Source organism: Poecile atricapillus, chromosome 2, assembly GCF_030490865.1.
Source record: "Poecile atricapillus isolate bPoeAtr1 chromosome 2, bPoeAtr1.hap1, whole genome shotgun sequence".
NCBI lineage: Eukaryota > Metazoa > Chordata > Aves > Passeriformes > Paridae > Poecile > Poecile atricapillus.
Genome location: NC_081250.1, coordinates 35,910,973 through 35,926,578, shown reverse-complemented (window position 1 = coordinate 35,926,578; position 15,606 = coordinate 35,910,973). Strand labels below are relative to the sequence as shown.

Here is a 15,606-nt window from a genome sequence, read left to right as displayed (position 1 = left end):
AGATGACCATGACTTTTACTAAAATCAGGGTAGTAACAAAACAAAAATATTAGACACAAGTTTTATTCTGTCTATATTAAAAAAAGAAATCTTATAAACTAAGAACTATCATTAAAAGAACCATATTTCCAGAAAGAGGGTTAAGAAATGTCACATCCATTTCATACACTGTAGTGTTGCAAGATGACTTGACAAGCCACAGAGGGATTTTGCTCCTGCTCAACAATACCTTTCACAGTAAGATCTTCCAAGACATTTTCCAGCATGAAATTAACTGATATTCCACACGGGGGGAAAAAAAAATAAAAAAAATTGCAAAATACTAGTAAATGCAAGTTTTCCACAATGCTGTATTGTGCTGAAACCTGTGAAAACTATGAGCTATCAAAGTTGTAGGAAAAGGACTCAAAAATATTTTGCCTCCTTCAGTCATGTTATTTTTCACATAAAACTCATCCTGACCTATGACCAAAAAATCCATTATTTTTTTCACCAGCTTTCAAAAACTGCCCTACCACTTAGCAACAAGGAACATATTCCACACCTAACATACCCCTTTCTGTTTGTTATCGTATGGAATACTACATTTTCCAAATAACTCCTTTAAACATTGTGACTGATTTATATCTCAGCTGTCTGTGAAACTGTATTTCCCTTGCAACCTGCTTGCATTCTCATGCCTCTGGTTTCAGGAACCTTGGACTCAGATTCAAATTCCTGCCAAGTTGTTGGCCTGAAATAATACAGAACTTTTTTTCATTCTTTCTAGTATAACAAATTGAGAGCTTTGAATTGAGGCCTTGCTCTTCTGAAGTTTTGTCTGTCAACAACAGCATTTTAAGAATCTTTAACTGCATAATCACCTGATCAGTGCAAGACCAATGCAGTTTACGTTGTCGTGCAAGGAAAGCAGCCAACAGAAGTTTTCAGCAGAAGCTCATGACTTATTTCCATCAACCATTGTAAGCAGTGCAGATGAGACGTTTAAAACAAGAAAGGGTTATAAGGTGTGTATTTCTAGAATACAGAATTGTATTCTAAACATTTTAAATAGTAAGGAAAAAAAAGGAGGGAGTAGCTTTCACTACAATTCATTTTGACTCTTGCAAAATTCAGTGATATGGCAGCTAGGGGTAAGGTTCTCAACCAAACAAAAAAAACTGCTCTGCATTTGTCTTATACACTAAAAGATTTTATTTGGATTTATTTTACACAAAACTTCTTAAATATTTAACAGCTATGCTGTATTTTAACAAAACACATCAGAAAAATCTTATTTCTCTATCACCTCAGCCAAAAGTACCATTTGATGAAGTACACTGAGCAGATTTACATAAAGCCTAGGTGATGGTGGATAATCAGGCCCTAGGTTAAATCACCAGGTAACCGGTTTTTTGCAGCAAAAGATACATTTAGTTGAAGGTATCCCATCATGTAACTTTATTAAATTCACCCAAAAAAGTGGGAAAGACCTGAAATTACTTATATTATGACAATAACTTCAGAATACTTCCAATACATGTAGAAATCATTTGCAGACTGCATTATAAATTTAAACATTAGAATCTCTTTTTTTTTAAAAATAAAATTAATTCATGATTATTACGTATTTGGCAAGTGGTTAATCTTGTAAATCATTATTAGTGGCTAAAGCTTTAATCACAAGGCACTCAAATGATTATAGTAAATTTTATTTATCCACTAAGGACTGAGTTGAATTTGGGATTAGATGTAGAAGGAAAAAAAAAAGTATTTTCTGCAGTTGAACCCACAGAAAGCATATACTTGTGCTATGATTTCTAACTAATACAAAAATTCAGCAATTATCAGGACAAACAACAGTGAATTTTCTCCCAGCAAGGCAAGAACTCCTAAACTACTATTTTTGGAGGTTAAGTTCAATACTTACAGACAAATATTAATTTCCATATGTAAAACAATGAAAATCAACGTCATGTTCTATTTTTGCTACTCCAACTGAGTGTACGTCACTTACACACAGAAGAAAAATAAAACCTCATCAGACATTTTAGAACAAGCGGGAGAATTACCTGGAGCTTTGAGACTTAATTGCATAAAGATAATGTTGCTGACAGTGATGCTCACAAATGAGTCAGACACTGGCCTCTCATCACAAAATGGGCACACAAAAGCATGAGGATTCAAAAATCCTCAGGAATTCAGTAATAACCAAGGTATGTCTCAACAGCAGCCCAACTGAGCAGGAATAGGCTAATAAGGATTACTTTCCTTCTCAGTAATGAGAAAATACTGAAGAAGGAAAAACTGGTTTCCCTCTTCAACAGAGAAAGACAGACAAGCAATGCTGTTGGGATTTCCTTCCAAGATAATGTTGTACCAGTCTTGTAGGACACAGAAACTTCTAGTTATCTTTGTCCTTCATTGCTTACTGTATTTAATAATCTTTTTAATCCTTGGTTGAATAATTCTCTGAAGTGAAACTTTAGATGTTCTATTTTCAGGAAGCTATCTGATCCCATTGTTAAACTTTGTGTGAGTTTTCTAAAGAATAAAAATGCCTTCTTGGCTCTTCTGGATTCTGACACAGGCATTCTGAAGAGATTCAGACACTATAAAGCAAAAGAAATAAAAGATTGAATAAAATAATCCATTAACATGAGTGCTGGACAAGAACCTTAAAAGTCAACCACAGCTAGAAGCTGTGCTAATCAGCAATGCTGTCATCAACATCATGAAAAGACTTTGTAACACATTAAAAGACTTCTAACAGAAGTACTCCAACAGAACAACTATCTCCTGCAAAGATGTTAATGGCAGCCACTTCCAACATCAGCAAGTATCATCAGCATTGCCCTCCTTGCACAGCTCTTTAAAAAGGTTTTAAATATTTAGCAAAAGGTTTTAACAGCACTCTCCCACTGCCAATTAGCAGCAGTGATACCATTTAAATATTTGATCATGACAACACTAAAAATAAATAAATTACAGTCCAATTTAGCATCACAATATTGCTAAACCTTCATTACATTATAGTGGATTTACAAATTTGACTGGCACACATTTGGAGTACCATTTTAGTCCTGCACTGCAAAAAATTAATAAAAGGAAAGGAAAAAAAAAATATATAAAAAAGCACCAGAATTAAAAAAGCATAGAAAAGCTTCAATAGGTGGAACAACTAAAAACATCAAGATTTTTTAGCCCAGAAAAAAAAAATTACATAAAGCCAATGTGAGGAATACAGAAAGTGCTGTTCTAACATAAGAACTGGGGGATACTAGGTAAACAAGTAAATACCTGCCCGGTAAAACCGTGCAAAGAAAAAAAAAAAAGAGAAAGAAATTTTAAAAAAGGACTTCTTCACACAGCACTTAGTTAAGAAACTGCCCCAGGATGTTAAAAGCTTCCAAAAGTCAAACTGGCCTTTGAAATTAATGGGGGGGGGGATCCACCCCCCCATAAGGATTACATGCATCTTAGCTCCAGATCACTTTAGGCTGGAAGCAGATGTCAGGAAAGGAGGCTTTTTCTGTTCTTCCTGTTGGAGGCAGCACCATGAGCCAAATGGACTTTTCGGCCTGGCCCCTGCAGCCATCCTTAAAACTCTTAAGAGCTGGGAGCTTTTGAAGACTGGAGGAAAGAGATGCATCTACCCCAAGCTGTGCAGTCAGCCTTCATCACAGCCCTAAAAGCCTGCAGGACTTCAACTCACTGTGAAGGCTGAGCGCCTTGCACTGGAATCTGCACTGGCTTTTCATGACTCCTTTTCTGGGGATCCACAAGCAGACACAAAGTGCTGCACAGAGCACACAGAGTTCTGCTCCACTCCAGCCCTTTGCTGGGAATAAAAGGTTCTCCACCAGCTGTTCCAGACAAAAAGCAGAGTGGGGCCAGGCTGTTGCAGCTGAAGCAGGAAGGCCAAGCTGTATGAGGAATGCAGAGACCCAAGAAAAGGACGGACAGGCAGGCAGGGTGACACAAAAGATGAAGTGACAGACACAAACCTCAACCAGGCCAAGCAGGCTAGTGAAAGGCCAACACTAGCAAGTCCACAGCATCTTTCTACATCTACAAAATACCACAAGATCATTCTCACAACTGAAAGCATTCAGTGCCTTCACACTACACCACCTCTCTCAGAGCAGATTCCAGACCAGCCTGGCCACCCACTGAAGAAGGACCGAGCATGAGGCACATGGAACACGTTATTTTAGCTGAAAAGTGTGAACCTCAAACAATTCTTGTGAAACACAACTCTGCAACTACTACAGCCGAGAAGAACAACGAGAAATTAGAGGACGCTTGGGTTTAACAAATGAAATACATCCAATAAGCCATGTGAAGTTCTGAGGGGGGTCTTCAAAACCCTAATCAGAAATCCCAAAAATTCCAAAATCCCAATCCAAAATCCCTAATACTACAGGGACTCAAACTACTCATGTCTGATCTAGCTTTCTCCACTATGTGGTAGTAATGTGCCATGATTAAATACATTCTCATTTCACATAAATATTAGTCTTGAACTCTAGAATTTACACTGGCTTTTTGTAACAAACTGCTATGAACACATCTCAAAAGAAAAAAAATATTAGGGACCATTCTCTGTAAACAACAAAATACATTTCAGTTTATTCAAACCATTTCCTGCAGTAATTTATTTCCAACTATTACTGAGTTTTTTTCTGCCTTATGTAGCAAAAATGAATGTATTTACATTATAAACATGTGAATATTGTAACAATGTAACTATTATTTCAGCAACTCAGAAACTAATATTTGCTACAGTACATTCATGAAAGAGATTCATTCTGCTTTAAATTTACTGAACAAAAAAGCATGGTAGAGTATACAAAGTCACTGTCTTACCTTTTTTGTGTGTGTGTGTGTTCCTGTACTGTTCACAGGAATTACTTAATAAATAACTGCCTATCCTAAAACCTCCAACAACAGGAAAGAAAGCATTCTTAACAAAAGATTCAACACAAGCTGAATTCCTGTCCTTTTAGTCCAAATTACACTTCTGTAATACAAAGCACTGAAATTATATTATTTTAAATAAACACATTTACATTTTCTTTTAAGGAAAACAGCTAAAGAAAACACTTGATAATGTCAAACACTTATCACATGGAACTAAGTAATGAAATACATAAAGCATCCTGGATTTTCCATCATAAGAGGTACTTCACAAAACAAAACCCATGCAAACCATTATCCTGCTGCAGAATTTCACAATCATTCTTCCTCTCCTATCCTACACTAAAAAGTGCAGTAAAGGATGGGGATATGTTCACAGATTCTAAAACATCAAAACACAGAGAACTGTATAATGCTCTGCCTTTTTTAGTGTAAGCCAAATAATAATGCTGGTAAGAATGAAAAACTAAATATAAGAAAATGGGGGGGGAAGTTATAATCACAGAAACTGAACCATAAAAAGATCTTGAAAATTCTGTGGATGTTTTTTTTTTACCAAAAAAAGCAGCAGTTCTTTTTCTTCTGCAGTACTGGTTAAATCATAATTTAAAGGAAATATCAAACCATTTTAATCAATTCTAGCAAAGGCATTAGAACAGTCATTACACTTATAGGTATAATATCAATTATCTGCTATATACTTGTAAGGTGCCCATTTCTTATACCAAAATAAATCACATAAGCAAGTTTCTTTTGTTAAAGATTTTTACAGGTAATTTTGAAATCCAGATTAATATCTAATTTTTACTGTTCATTTCATAAAACTGTCAGTTTCTATTCTGAATAGGAGTTGGTCTGTTTGTTCAAGGATACTTCCTGTCTGCCTGAGCTTATTTCCAGAATGTGAATATTTGGTATCTGAAAAGATCCCTGAACATGGTATACAATCTGAAGTACTCAAGGATATTTTATTACTTACTCCAAAAGGCCAAATGACATTAAAAGGAATCCCAAGAGAGGCAGGAAATGAATCACAGCTATATTGCTTTCCCAAAGCTGCACCACTGTGAGCCTCGGTGCTGCCAATTTCCAGCCACTCACTATAGTGCACACTTCACTGTTTTGAACATTTATGTTTTGTGAGGTCACAGTCTAGGAGGGAACAGGTGAGTGAACTCAGGGATGTTCCTCCTCAGAAACAAGGGACAGATGAGTCTATGTGCAGCTCTGGAAAAGAAGTGATGTAAGTAGATATTAAGAGATGTACTGCAGTTGAGAGGATGGACAACAATCCTTTCAAAGGACTGCTTCATGCACAGTCTTCAACAGGGAAAAGTAAGTGCAGTGATGGCACTGCCCCATGTTTAAAAGGCACGCCAGATGTGAAGATAGACTGTAAAACAGTAACAATAGTCTTCCTAAACACAGCTGCAAAACAGGGAAAGAGGCCACTTGCTACTTACTCTCCTTAAAGACAAACAAACCAGCCCCTTCCAAAGGGCCCTTTTTGTGCCAATGCTGCAATCCAGTAACAATAATATCAGCTTGTACTTACCAACTATTATTTTAATATATTTAGAAGGAACAATATTTTCTCATGAATTGTATTTTTGAACTAGATTCTGCAACACCATATTGCTCATTTACAGGTGGCAAAGAACACAAGTCACACACCCCGTATGATAAAATGAGAGCACAGTTAAAACAGGATGCTTACTTGAAGGTGGAAGAACTGCATGCATGTTAGAAGGTAAGTTAAAATCAGAAAGAACCTGACAAATTGAGGGTATAATCTGAAATAATTAGAATGCAGTTACTAGGACAAGTACAAGCTTTTTGCAGATGATTGCTTTTGCCCGTTACGAAGAGGAACAATCGGGCAGCAGCCTGCATAGAAGGATCACAAACAAAAGGTGATTAAAAGACAAAAGCATCATACTGAAATTTATTAACAGTTGATCCTATAGCAGAGCAGTGGAGCAGAGTAGACTGACCTCTTGAGGTCTCTTCCAGCCCTATTTTTAAACATTCTTCAATACATATACATTGCTGATTTTTATCACATTTCTATAATTTCCTCTTCTCCGTGTATATTACATATAAATTATTATATACCTTTCTTCCCCCAAAATCTACCTGCTAGTCTGTTTATATTTAGACTCCTGAATTATGAAGACAATCCTACATTTGTGTGAAAAAACAAATAATTTAGAATCTATGTACCAATATTATAATATGTGTTCCAACTTAATTTGGCCCTTAGAGATTGACAATTGGTGAATTTCATAAAAGGGTTTTTCCTTATAGAGTCAGCACAAATAATACAAGGATTGATGGTAATATCACCCATGGACCAGCAAAGGCTGGGAAACTACACAATTAACTTGTCCTGTCAGTCTCTGTTTAAATTCTTTTAATCTTCCTCAAATGCAATCAAATTGTGGGAGCACAGTGTATTTGTGAGCCATGACAGGACACCACTGCTCTAATTCCTAGTTTAAAAATAGGCTAAACTAGTCATGTCACTGATCGAGCCTGATAATAGGCAGAAGTAAAAGACCTCATCAGGTATTCATAATGATTTTTAATGTAATTAATTAATTTTTCAACACTGAATAGACTGAATATGTTTTGTGGATAGCCTAAAGTTTTATCGGCAGAGGGGGTGAAGGAGTTGCTATTATTCACGCTAGCCAAGCTATTTACTGAGTCAAGAGAAATAAACAGATAAGCTCTTCCAGAAGAGAAGTCAGAGAAGCTAAATTCCTCCAAATTAAGCTCCAGCTCCAAGCCAGCTTTTGGAAGATGTACATCTCTTCGTGGGCTATAGTACATAAGCTAACTGAATCACATAAAGGCAGTATCCTCATGTATACATTTCTACAAACAACTTTTTTTGTGTGTTGCATACCTTCAAAGAAAATTTTGATTACTACTATGGTCTACAGAAACTACTCAGGCATATAAAATACACACCAGATGCAAGGCACAACATACCCACTCTGTCGGGCTGTGACATAGAGTGTCACAGTTAACAAGTAGCAAACTGCCTGATACACAGGTCTAATGTGTATATATATGATACTCTATGCAAATACTTAAGGTATACAGCCTTTGTATCACAGAGGATATGATCTTTATGGTCTTAAATATTCTTTTAAAAATATTCTATTTTTTAAAAATTAAGAAGCCAGTACACAGTCAGTAGTAGAGGACGGAGAAGGAATACAAATATGGATAGGTGCTGGCAACCTTCTATAATCTAGCTGAGAGTCCAACACATCACAGAGACAGCATCCTCTAAAAGAAAGCTCCAGGATTCATGGAGCTGCAATTAGCTATTCAGGTCTCTCATACTGACAAACCAGAGAGATAAGACAGATCTGCATTAAAACAAAAAAGAAAAAACTAAGAAACAAAGAAAAACAAACACAAACCCAGAAACAGCCTCTCAGAAAAACCTACACTTTGGCTGCATAGTTGAATGGCTGTCCAGGGTAAGATGTAGGGGGAGCTCAACTATCACAGCCTTCTTTCCTAAATATATCCTTTCTTGTGCTGTCAGTTTTGGTGTCAATTAGCACATGTGCTCTAGGCAAAATATATTTTACTGATGGGAGATGCACGTCCTTCTTCCAAAGATCTTCTGTAACCAGAAGGAATTCAGCTGATGCTGTCGCATTTTCTTTCCAAGGGGAAGGGCACAAGTAAACCAAACATGTTAATTTTCTCCTTCTTTCCTCTCCATAGCTGTTTTCCTTGATCTTAAAGAACCTTAGCATCTTTGGGCCAAAGACTGCTTAATCAAGTTTAGTTGCATCGCTACACGGGTTTCTTTGCAATATGAAAAATGATTGAAAATCAGTAATTTCATATACTTTAAACTGAGTCCAGCAACCTAATTCCTTGATATTATTTCAGACGGAAGCCAAGTATGTATGGCCTATTCCTGGACCTCCATGAAGGCTTGCAAACACTGTGGCTAAGATAATTTAAGACTGCAGAGAACCTAAGTCCACTAAAAATGCTACATTAGAGCTTACTATGAACGCAAAAGGGTTTATATTAAAGCCTTTAAAACAATCATAGTTGTAGAAAACACTGTCCAATATTTCCCATATTTCATATTTTTTATACCTGATACAAACGGGTTTACAGTATGAACTAGAGATCACAGAAGACTGAACAAGTTTGCAACATATACTGGCATTCTAACAAGAAAGAAGGTCTTGATGTATATGCTGTCTAAATCCCCTGTCATAGAAAGACACAGATATGTTTAGTTTCAAAAGCAAAGCTCTGCTGAAAATTATACCCTAGAGTATCTACCTGCTAAATTTGGTTCCTCTTCTTACAGGCTTTGAAAGTTAGGAGTTTACAATGCTCAGCAAGTACATGATTTTTCAGAATGAAAGCTTAAGTTTAGACCAGTAAGAAAAAAAGATACAAATTTGTTTAAGTTATCAGCCAATACATTTATTGGCACTGAGATTAGTATTGGTACATGCAAAAAAATACACCCTGGACTTTGCTTCCACAAACATGTTGATAAAAACATTCCTGCTCACAGAATGCTAAAGCCACCATGTGTTTCTCACTGCTGCCTTCCCTAAATAACAGCAGTCTCTCCTAAGTGTATCTCTTCTCATTTTATTACTGCAACCTGTCTCCTAATAAAGACATATTTATCCCCATGGATCTCTTTCTGTCTAGGTCTATAGCTTTGGGAAACCATGAGGTTCTGTAAGCGTTTCTTGGACGCCCCTGGAAGCAAGCAGCTCTGAGGAAACGTACCCATACACCACAAGTCACTTGCTGCCTTAAAGATTCTCAAACGCCTACCACCTCAAAGTCTCTGTAAGAAAGGCGTGGAGGAACCTCACACAAAAATAAAGCAACCTCACTGCCAACTGTCAGAGCAGCTAAGAAAAGTTCACAGGATGCTTAAACCCACTTTGAACTGCAAGATGTAAATTTGTTTCACAGAATATTGTAGGAAATGTTGTAGGAAATTACATAATAGGAAACCACAGCTAGCTGCACCAAGGAAAATATTATGGAAAAGCAAAACAGTCACCCCAAAACCCACTAAATACAGACAAGTGGCATATAAATTAGTTCACAAATCAGGTATCCAAGAATCTTAATCCCATGGATGCACAACATATCATCACTATTGCCTCTTGAAAAATCAGAATCTCATAAATACAGTGAAAAAATCTCTGTAAATACATGTATGTAGTCTCCCAGGCCCTCAAATTTGGTTCAACAAAAGCAAGCAATAAAATAGGCTATTCCATAGAAATTGCTGCAAATGAAGAGTACAATCTTTAATCCTTTCAGCCTAAACACAGCTGACACATGAGACTGAAAGGCCAAGTAAACTACTATGTATAAAGACTGTGTTACTTTTTCCAGTAATAGCAGCTGTACCACCTGTCATCATCCTAGGTGACACCTCAGCCTCGAAGAGTACATCATCTTACACTAAACAAGAAAGAAAAAGTCTAAATTAGCAGGTGCACAAAATAAATAAGACAGAAAAAATATGGAGCTACTGGGAAAAGGGAATAGAGACTGCAAGAAAGGAAAGGGAAAAAGGCAGCAACTGCTCTTCTCAGAGTTATGAAAATAGACAGCCAATGGAAGCACAGACTGAAACCAAAATAAAACACGGATCTGTGCTCCTGATTTTCATGCACAAATATGTGGTTCTAAAGAATTTAATCTGAACTAGAACTATTACTCAAATGTCAATTTTCCGTTTGTGACCCAAACACCTATGCAGTAATTGGCAGACACAACACTTAAGAATTAGATACTCCTTAAAGGTGCATTTTACAGACCAACTACAAAGTCATGTTTTCCATGAATGTATAAAATCTACATCTGCATGGAACAGAGCTGTTCCTTGAGGTTACTTTGTATCTTCTTTAAGAGCAGTTTAAGTGAAATTAGCTATTAAAACTACAGGAAGACTTTCTAAAAGCATATTACATCTTACTTTTTTCCACTCTTTACAGACATTTGCTCTGCAAGAGCAAACAAAAAGCATCTTAAGGTTTACTACCCATGCCAGATGTTCCAGAAGGTTTCATAGGGAAAAACCAGGCATCAACACACCTGGACTCAAACCACCTGAACTGCTGAACTAAGCAGGCAGAATCATATTCAGAATATATTTAGACAAGTGATTTTTCCCAGCACCATTAAAACAGTCATATCTAAAACAAATATGGACCACATAACTTTAAATGCAGTGCTGTCACATTTTTCCACTCGAGATAATTATTCAAATAATAACAAAGCTTTAGTAATCAGTTCTTGGTTGCTGCAGATTACTGGTCACATCTGCAAAACGGTATTCAGCAGCAATAATAGCAGAAAGTTGAACGATTTTGTATTCCAAAGTGCTATCATTGCTGTAGAAACTAAGAACCTTGACTCGAGTATCCATGAAATGTAATTCAAAACCTATTTCCTTATCTCATGCTTCTTGATCTTGATATATCACAAATCCCTAGGTATTGTGACCTTGCCTGGTCCCCAGAGAGGCAGAAGGTTGCTGTATAATTAAATCACACACTACAAAGTAGTATAGCAGCATGGTATACAGTGCAAACCACACTACTGTCTTTCTTGGGCTACCACAGGAGAAACAAGAAACTGTTAAGAAGTATCAGACCTGTAAAAAAACAAAATCACTAGCAAATCCAGCAAATATGAAGTTATTCCAATACGAAGTTCAGCTGCCCCCTGTCCATTGTTATGATTTCTTTAGCACACACACACACACGTACACACCCAGCATCACCGCTCAAACAGGAAGGGTGGGTACAGCCTGCCAAATGTGTTCGACCGCTCACTGCCCTTGCTCTCCCCCTGGATTTTACAGCAAGGCCCAGGAGACAGTAACAACTTTCAATACACTACTGGTCTTGATATTCTACATGTCCTTCTATCATCCAATCAACAGAACAACAAAGGTAATGGGCAAAACACAGACTGATTGTGTGAAGTTTATGTTCTGTGGTGAACTGTGTGTGTTTTGTTTAGTGTTGTGATGGCCTTGTTTTTTAATTCGGCGTGGGGAAGTCTCTTTTGTTGAAGTGACTAAAATGTGTGAAGATTGTAGGATGGATGTGGATTTTAATGATAAGGGGTGGAATGCCTCTTGGGTTTGCACAAGACTTTGGTAGCAGGGGGGGCTACAAGGATGGCTTCTATGAGAAGCTGCCAGTACTTTCACCTATGACCAACATAGCCAATGCCAGCCAGCTTCAAGATGGCCAAGCCGGCCCTACCAGTGACTGCAGTAGTGCCCCTGGGATAACAGACTTAACAGGGTAGGGAAAAAACTGATCAGAAGCAATTGCAGCCAAAGAAAGGGGGGGACAATAGGTAAGAGACACAACACTGCAGACACCAAGGTCAGTGAAGGGGTGGGAGGAGGTGCTCCAGGTGCCAGAGCTGAGATTTCCCTGCAGCCCACAGAGATGACCATGGTGAGACAGGCTGTTCCCCAGCAGCATGGCAGAGGAGGTGGATGTCCTAAGAAGGCTGCAACTCTGTGGGAAACCCACGCTGGAGAAGGCTCCTGGAAGAATGTGGGGACCCCATGTGGGAACCACACTGGAGCAGCTCATGAAGAACTGCGCCCTGTGGGTAAGACTCAGGCTGGAAAAGTTCATGGAATTTCATGGTTCCTCCCATGGGAGGAGACCCAATGATGGAGCAGGGTAAAAGTGTGAGGAGTACTCCTCCTGAGGAGGAAGGAATAGGAGAAGCATATGATGAACTGACCACAACCACCATTCCACGTCACCCTGCACCAGAAGAGAGGGGCAGAATGGAGGGAAGGTGTTTTTAAGATTTGGTTTTATTTCTTATTATTCTTATTAAAATTACTGTCCTGTTTTGTCCATGACAGTAATTTCTAAGAGATATCTCCCTGTCCTTATCTCAACCCATGAGCCTTTCAGCCTTTCATTCTATCTTCTCTTCCCTGTCCAGCTGAAGAGGGAGTGACAGAGTGGCTTTGGTGGGTGTCTGGAATCCAGCCAAGGTCAGCCCACCAGAGTTGATTTTGGAAGCACATAAATATCTAAGAAGACAACACATCTAGCTTAATTTAGATTTAGCTGATCTTGATTAAACTCAGATCTTAAATACTTGAAGTTATGCCTAATTTCACAGCTCTTATACCATTGGAGCAATTTCTCTATGTTCTCAACCTTTTCAGAGGAGTTGGGGAAGCAACCGTGGATTTAAGAAACCAGACCAAGCGTATTTGTGGAAATAATTGTATTAAAAAAAAAAATAATAAAATCCAAATCCTTTTTGCCCAAGCTACATTCTATCACTGATGCTCCCCCCCACTTTTCAAACTAAAACATAAGTGCCCAGAATATGCAGCGCTAAGTATAAAGATGTTTCTATAGGTGAAGTACAACTCAGCCTACTGCTAAACGAGCTGTCATTTTTAACAAGAAGAATGTTCCCTATTATACCTTCTCCCACCCCCAGCCCAATGAGATCCTGAATCTCTCATCACCTGCTGTGTGCCTGTCACACACACAAGCCAATGGAGCCACAAAACTGCTCTGCACAGGTGCATCCCAAATAACAAGCATACTGTGCAATTCATGTCTTTCCTTGCTGGTCTGGTGCCCATATTGTCTTGTCACAAGCCAGCTAGTTTCTCTCACCTTCCCTAACAGGAGTTAGAGCCTTCTACTTTAATAAACCTCAAAACGTAATGCCCTGTTCCCCCCAAGCATGGATGTACACAAAGCCATCCTCTCACTGTTGTCCACTTCTGACAAAGGAAAAATCAAGTCCCCTCGCCACAGGGGGGAGGAAAAAAAGAGAAAGAAAAGAGCTGTCTGTCCTTTCATCTAGAGCCAAGGCTCTGGGAACCCAGTGTATCGCCCGCATCTCCCTGCCTCTGTCACAGAGAAAAAGACCCCGATGGGGAGGAGCAAGAGCTCTTACCTTAATTATGCTGCTCCTCCGGGGGATGCCGGGTTTGCCTTCTCGTTGCTGACTGGTGGAAAATCCTTTTTCTTTGCTGCTGCTCTCCGGGCTTGCAGGAGGAGCTGATCCCGGCTCCTCACCGGCTCCCGGCTGGGCACAGTCCCCGTTGGAGACCCGGCTGCCCACACTGTCAAAGCGGGGTCTCCCGCCGCCGCCACCTCCTCCTCCTCCTTCTCCATCTCCTGCCTTGAACGCCACCTTCCCTTGGACCGGCCCCGGGGAGGAGGGCAGCCCCCCGCCGCCGGTGCCGCCGCCGCTGCCAAACTCCGCCATCAGCCTCCCTGGCTACGGCAGAAGCAGCACCGCTGCCCCCCTCCCCTCCTCCCGCGGCCGCTCGGCGGTGGCTCTCCTTCCGCTTTCTCTCTATTTACGATCGGGGGATTTTGAGCCAAAGTCTCTCCCCCCGCGCATTTGGCAGCCGAGGCCGCGTAGCTCCAAGAGGGGAGGGGGGACGGACGAAACGTGTCGGTGGCGGCTCGGCGAGCACCAGTCCCGCAGCACCTGGGGAGGGAAAAGGAGACGAAACGTGACAACCGGTCCTCACACGAGGCGGGGGAGCGTCGCATCGCGGCGCGCTGCCCTGCGCGCACAATCGGACACGCGTGGGAGGAGAGGGGCTGCCCGGGCTCCCCGCGACCCGCCGGGGGCACCGAGCGGGCAGAGCGCAGCCCCGCCGCGGGGACGGGGACCGGCCCGCCCCGGCCGCCGCGGGGCGGGGGAGGCTGGAGGGGACCGGAGGAACTGCGCTTTTGGGGCTGCTCAGCCGGGAAAAACGAGAGGCGTTGATGGCGGTATCTTGTCACCCTGACACAGCGACACCCACAATCGCTGAAGCAACGAAGCGGGAGCGAAAAGAGAACTTGAAGAACAACGCGCCCCAAAGCCTCTGGCCCCTGCCCGGGGGAAAGCCCGTCCCACGCACGGCGGGGACGATCCGCCGCAGCCCCTCTCCGGCCACGGGCGGCGGAGAGAAGCGCCGAAACGCGAGCGGGGTCGCCGCCGCCGCCGCCCCGCAGGGCAGCCCCCGGGCGCCCTCGGCAACTTTTCTCCCTTCCCGCTGCCTGCCGACATCCAGCCGCCCCAGAGCGCAGACAGCCCGCCCGGGGCAGCGGCACCCCGGCCCCCCCGCCCGCAGCCGCCCCCCGCCCGCAGCCGCCCCCCGCCCGCACGCTGCGGCCCCGCTACCCACCTCGGCGGCGAGGAGAGCCCCCGGCTGCCGCTGCTGCAGGAGCCGCTTTTCCCCCTCTCCTCTCCTCCCCGCTATGGTCGCCGCCTCTGCCCGGAGCCGGATACAGAGAGAAACTGATTCATGTGGCTGCTTCCCTCGCTCTCTGCTGCTGCTGCTGCTGTCGCCGCCGCCTTCCCCGGCCCAATGCTCGGCAGCAGTCCGGCGGGGGAAAGCGCCGGCAGCGCCGAGGGGAGAGGCAGCCCCGGCCGCCCCCGCGAGGAAACTCTCCGGGGAAGGCTGAGCGAGCGATCCGGGCTCGCCCCCCCTCCCGCCGCCAGTCACAGGGCCGGCCCCGCGCGGATTGGCGGCCCCGCCGCCTGCAGCCCGCTCCGGCAGCTCGGGGGCGCTCCGCCGGAGGGCAGGACCCGCGCCCGCCCCTTCCCGCGGCCCGCGCTCGCAGGGGGATTCCTCCGCACGCTCCCGCCCCGCGCCTCTCGGCCGGG

General features: G+C 42.0%; 1 protein-coding gene across 1 annotated transcript in view; it reads right to left on the bottom strand.

Moving 5' to 3' along the window:
* The window catches only part of PLCL2 (phospholipase C like 2), a 98,879-nt gene extending 83,489 nt beyond the window's left edge, over window positions 1–15,390 (bottom strand). The window contains exons 1-2 of the mRNA XM_058832282.1: window positions 15,125–15,390; window positions 13,894–14,436 (exon numbers count right to left, since the gene is read on the bottom strand). Coding sequence (XP_058688265.1) covers window positions 13,894–14,208 — 315 coding nt within the window. The 5' untranslated portion in view covers window positions 14,209–14,436; window positions 15,125–15,390. The remainder of the gene's footprint in view (window positions 1–13,893; window positions 14,437–15,124) is intronic.
* Window positions 15,391–15,606: the final 216 nt, after the last annotated feature.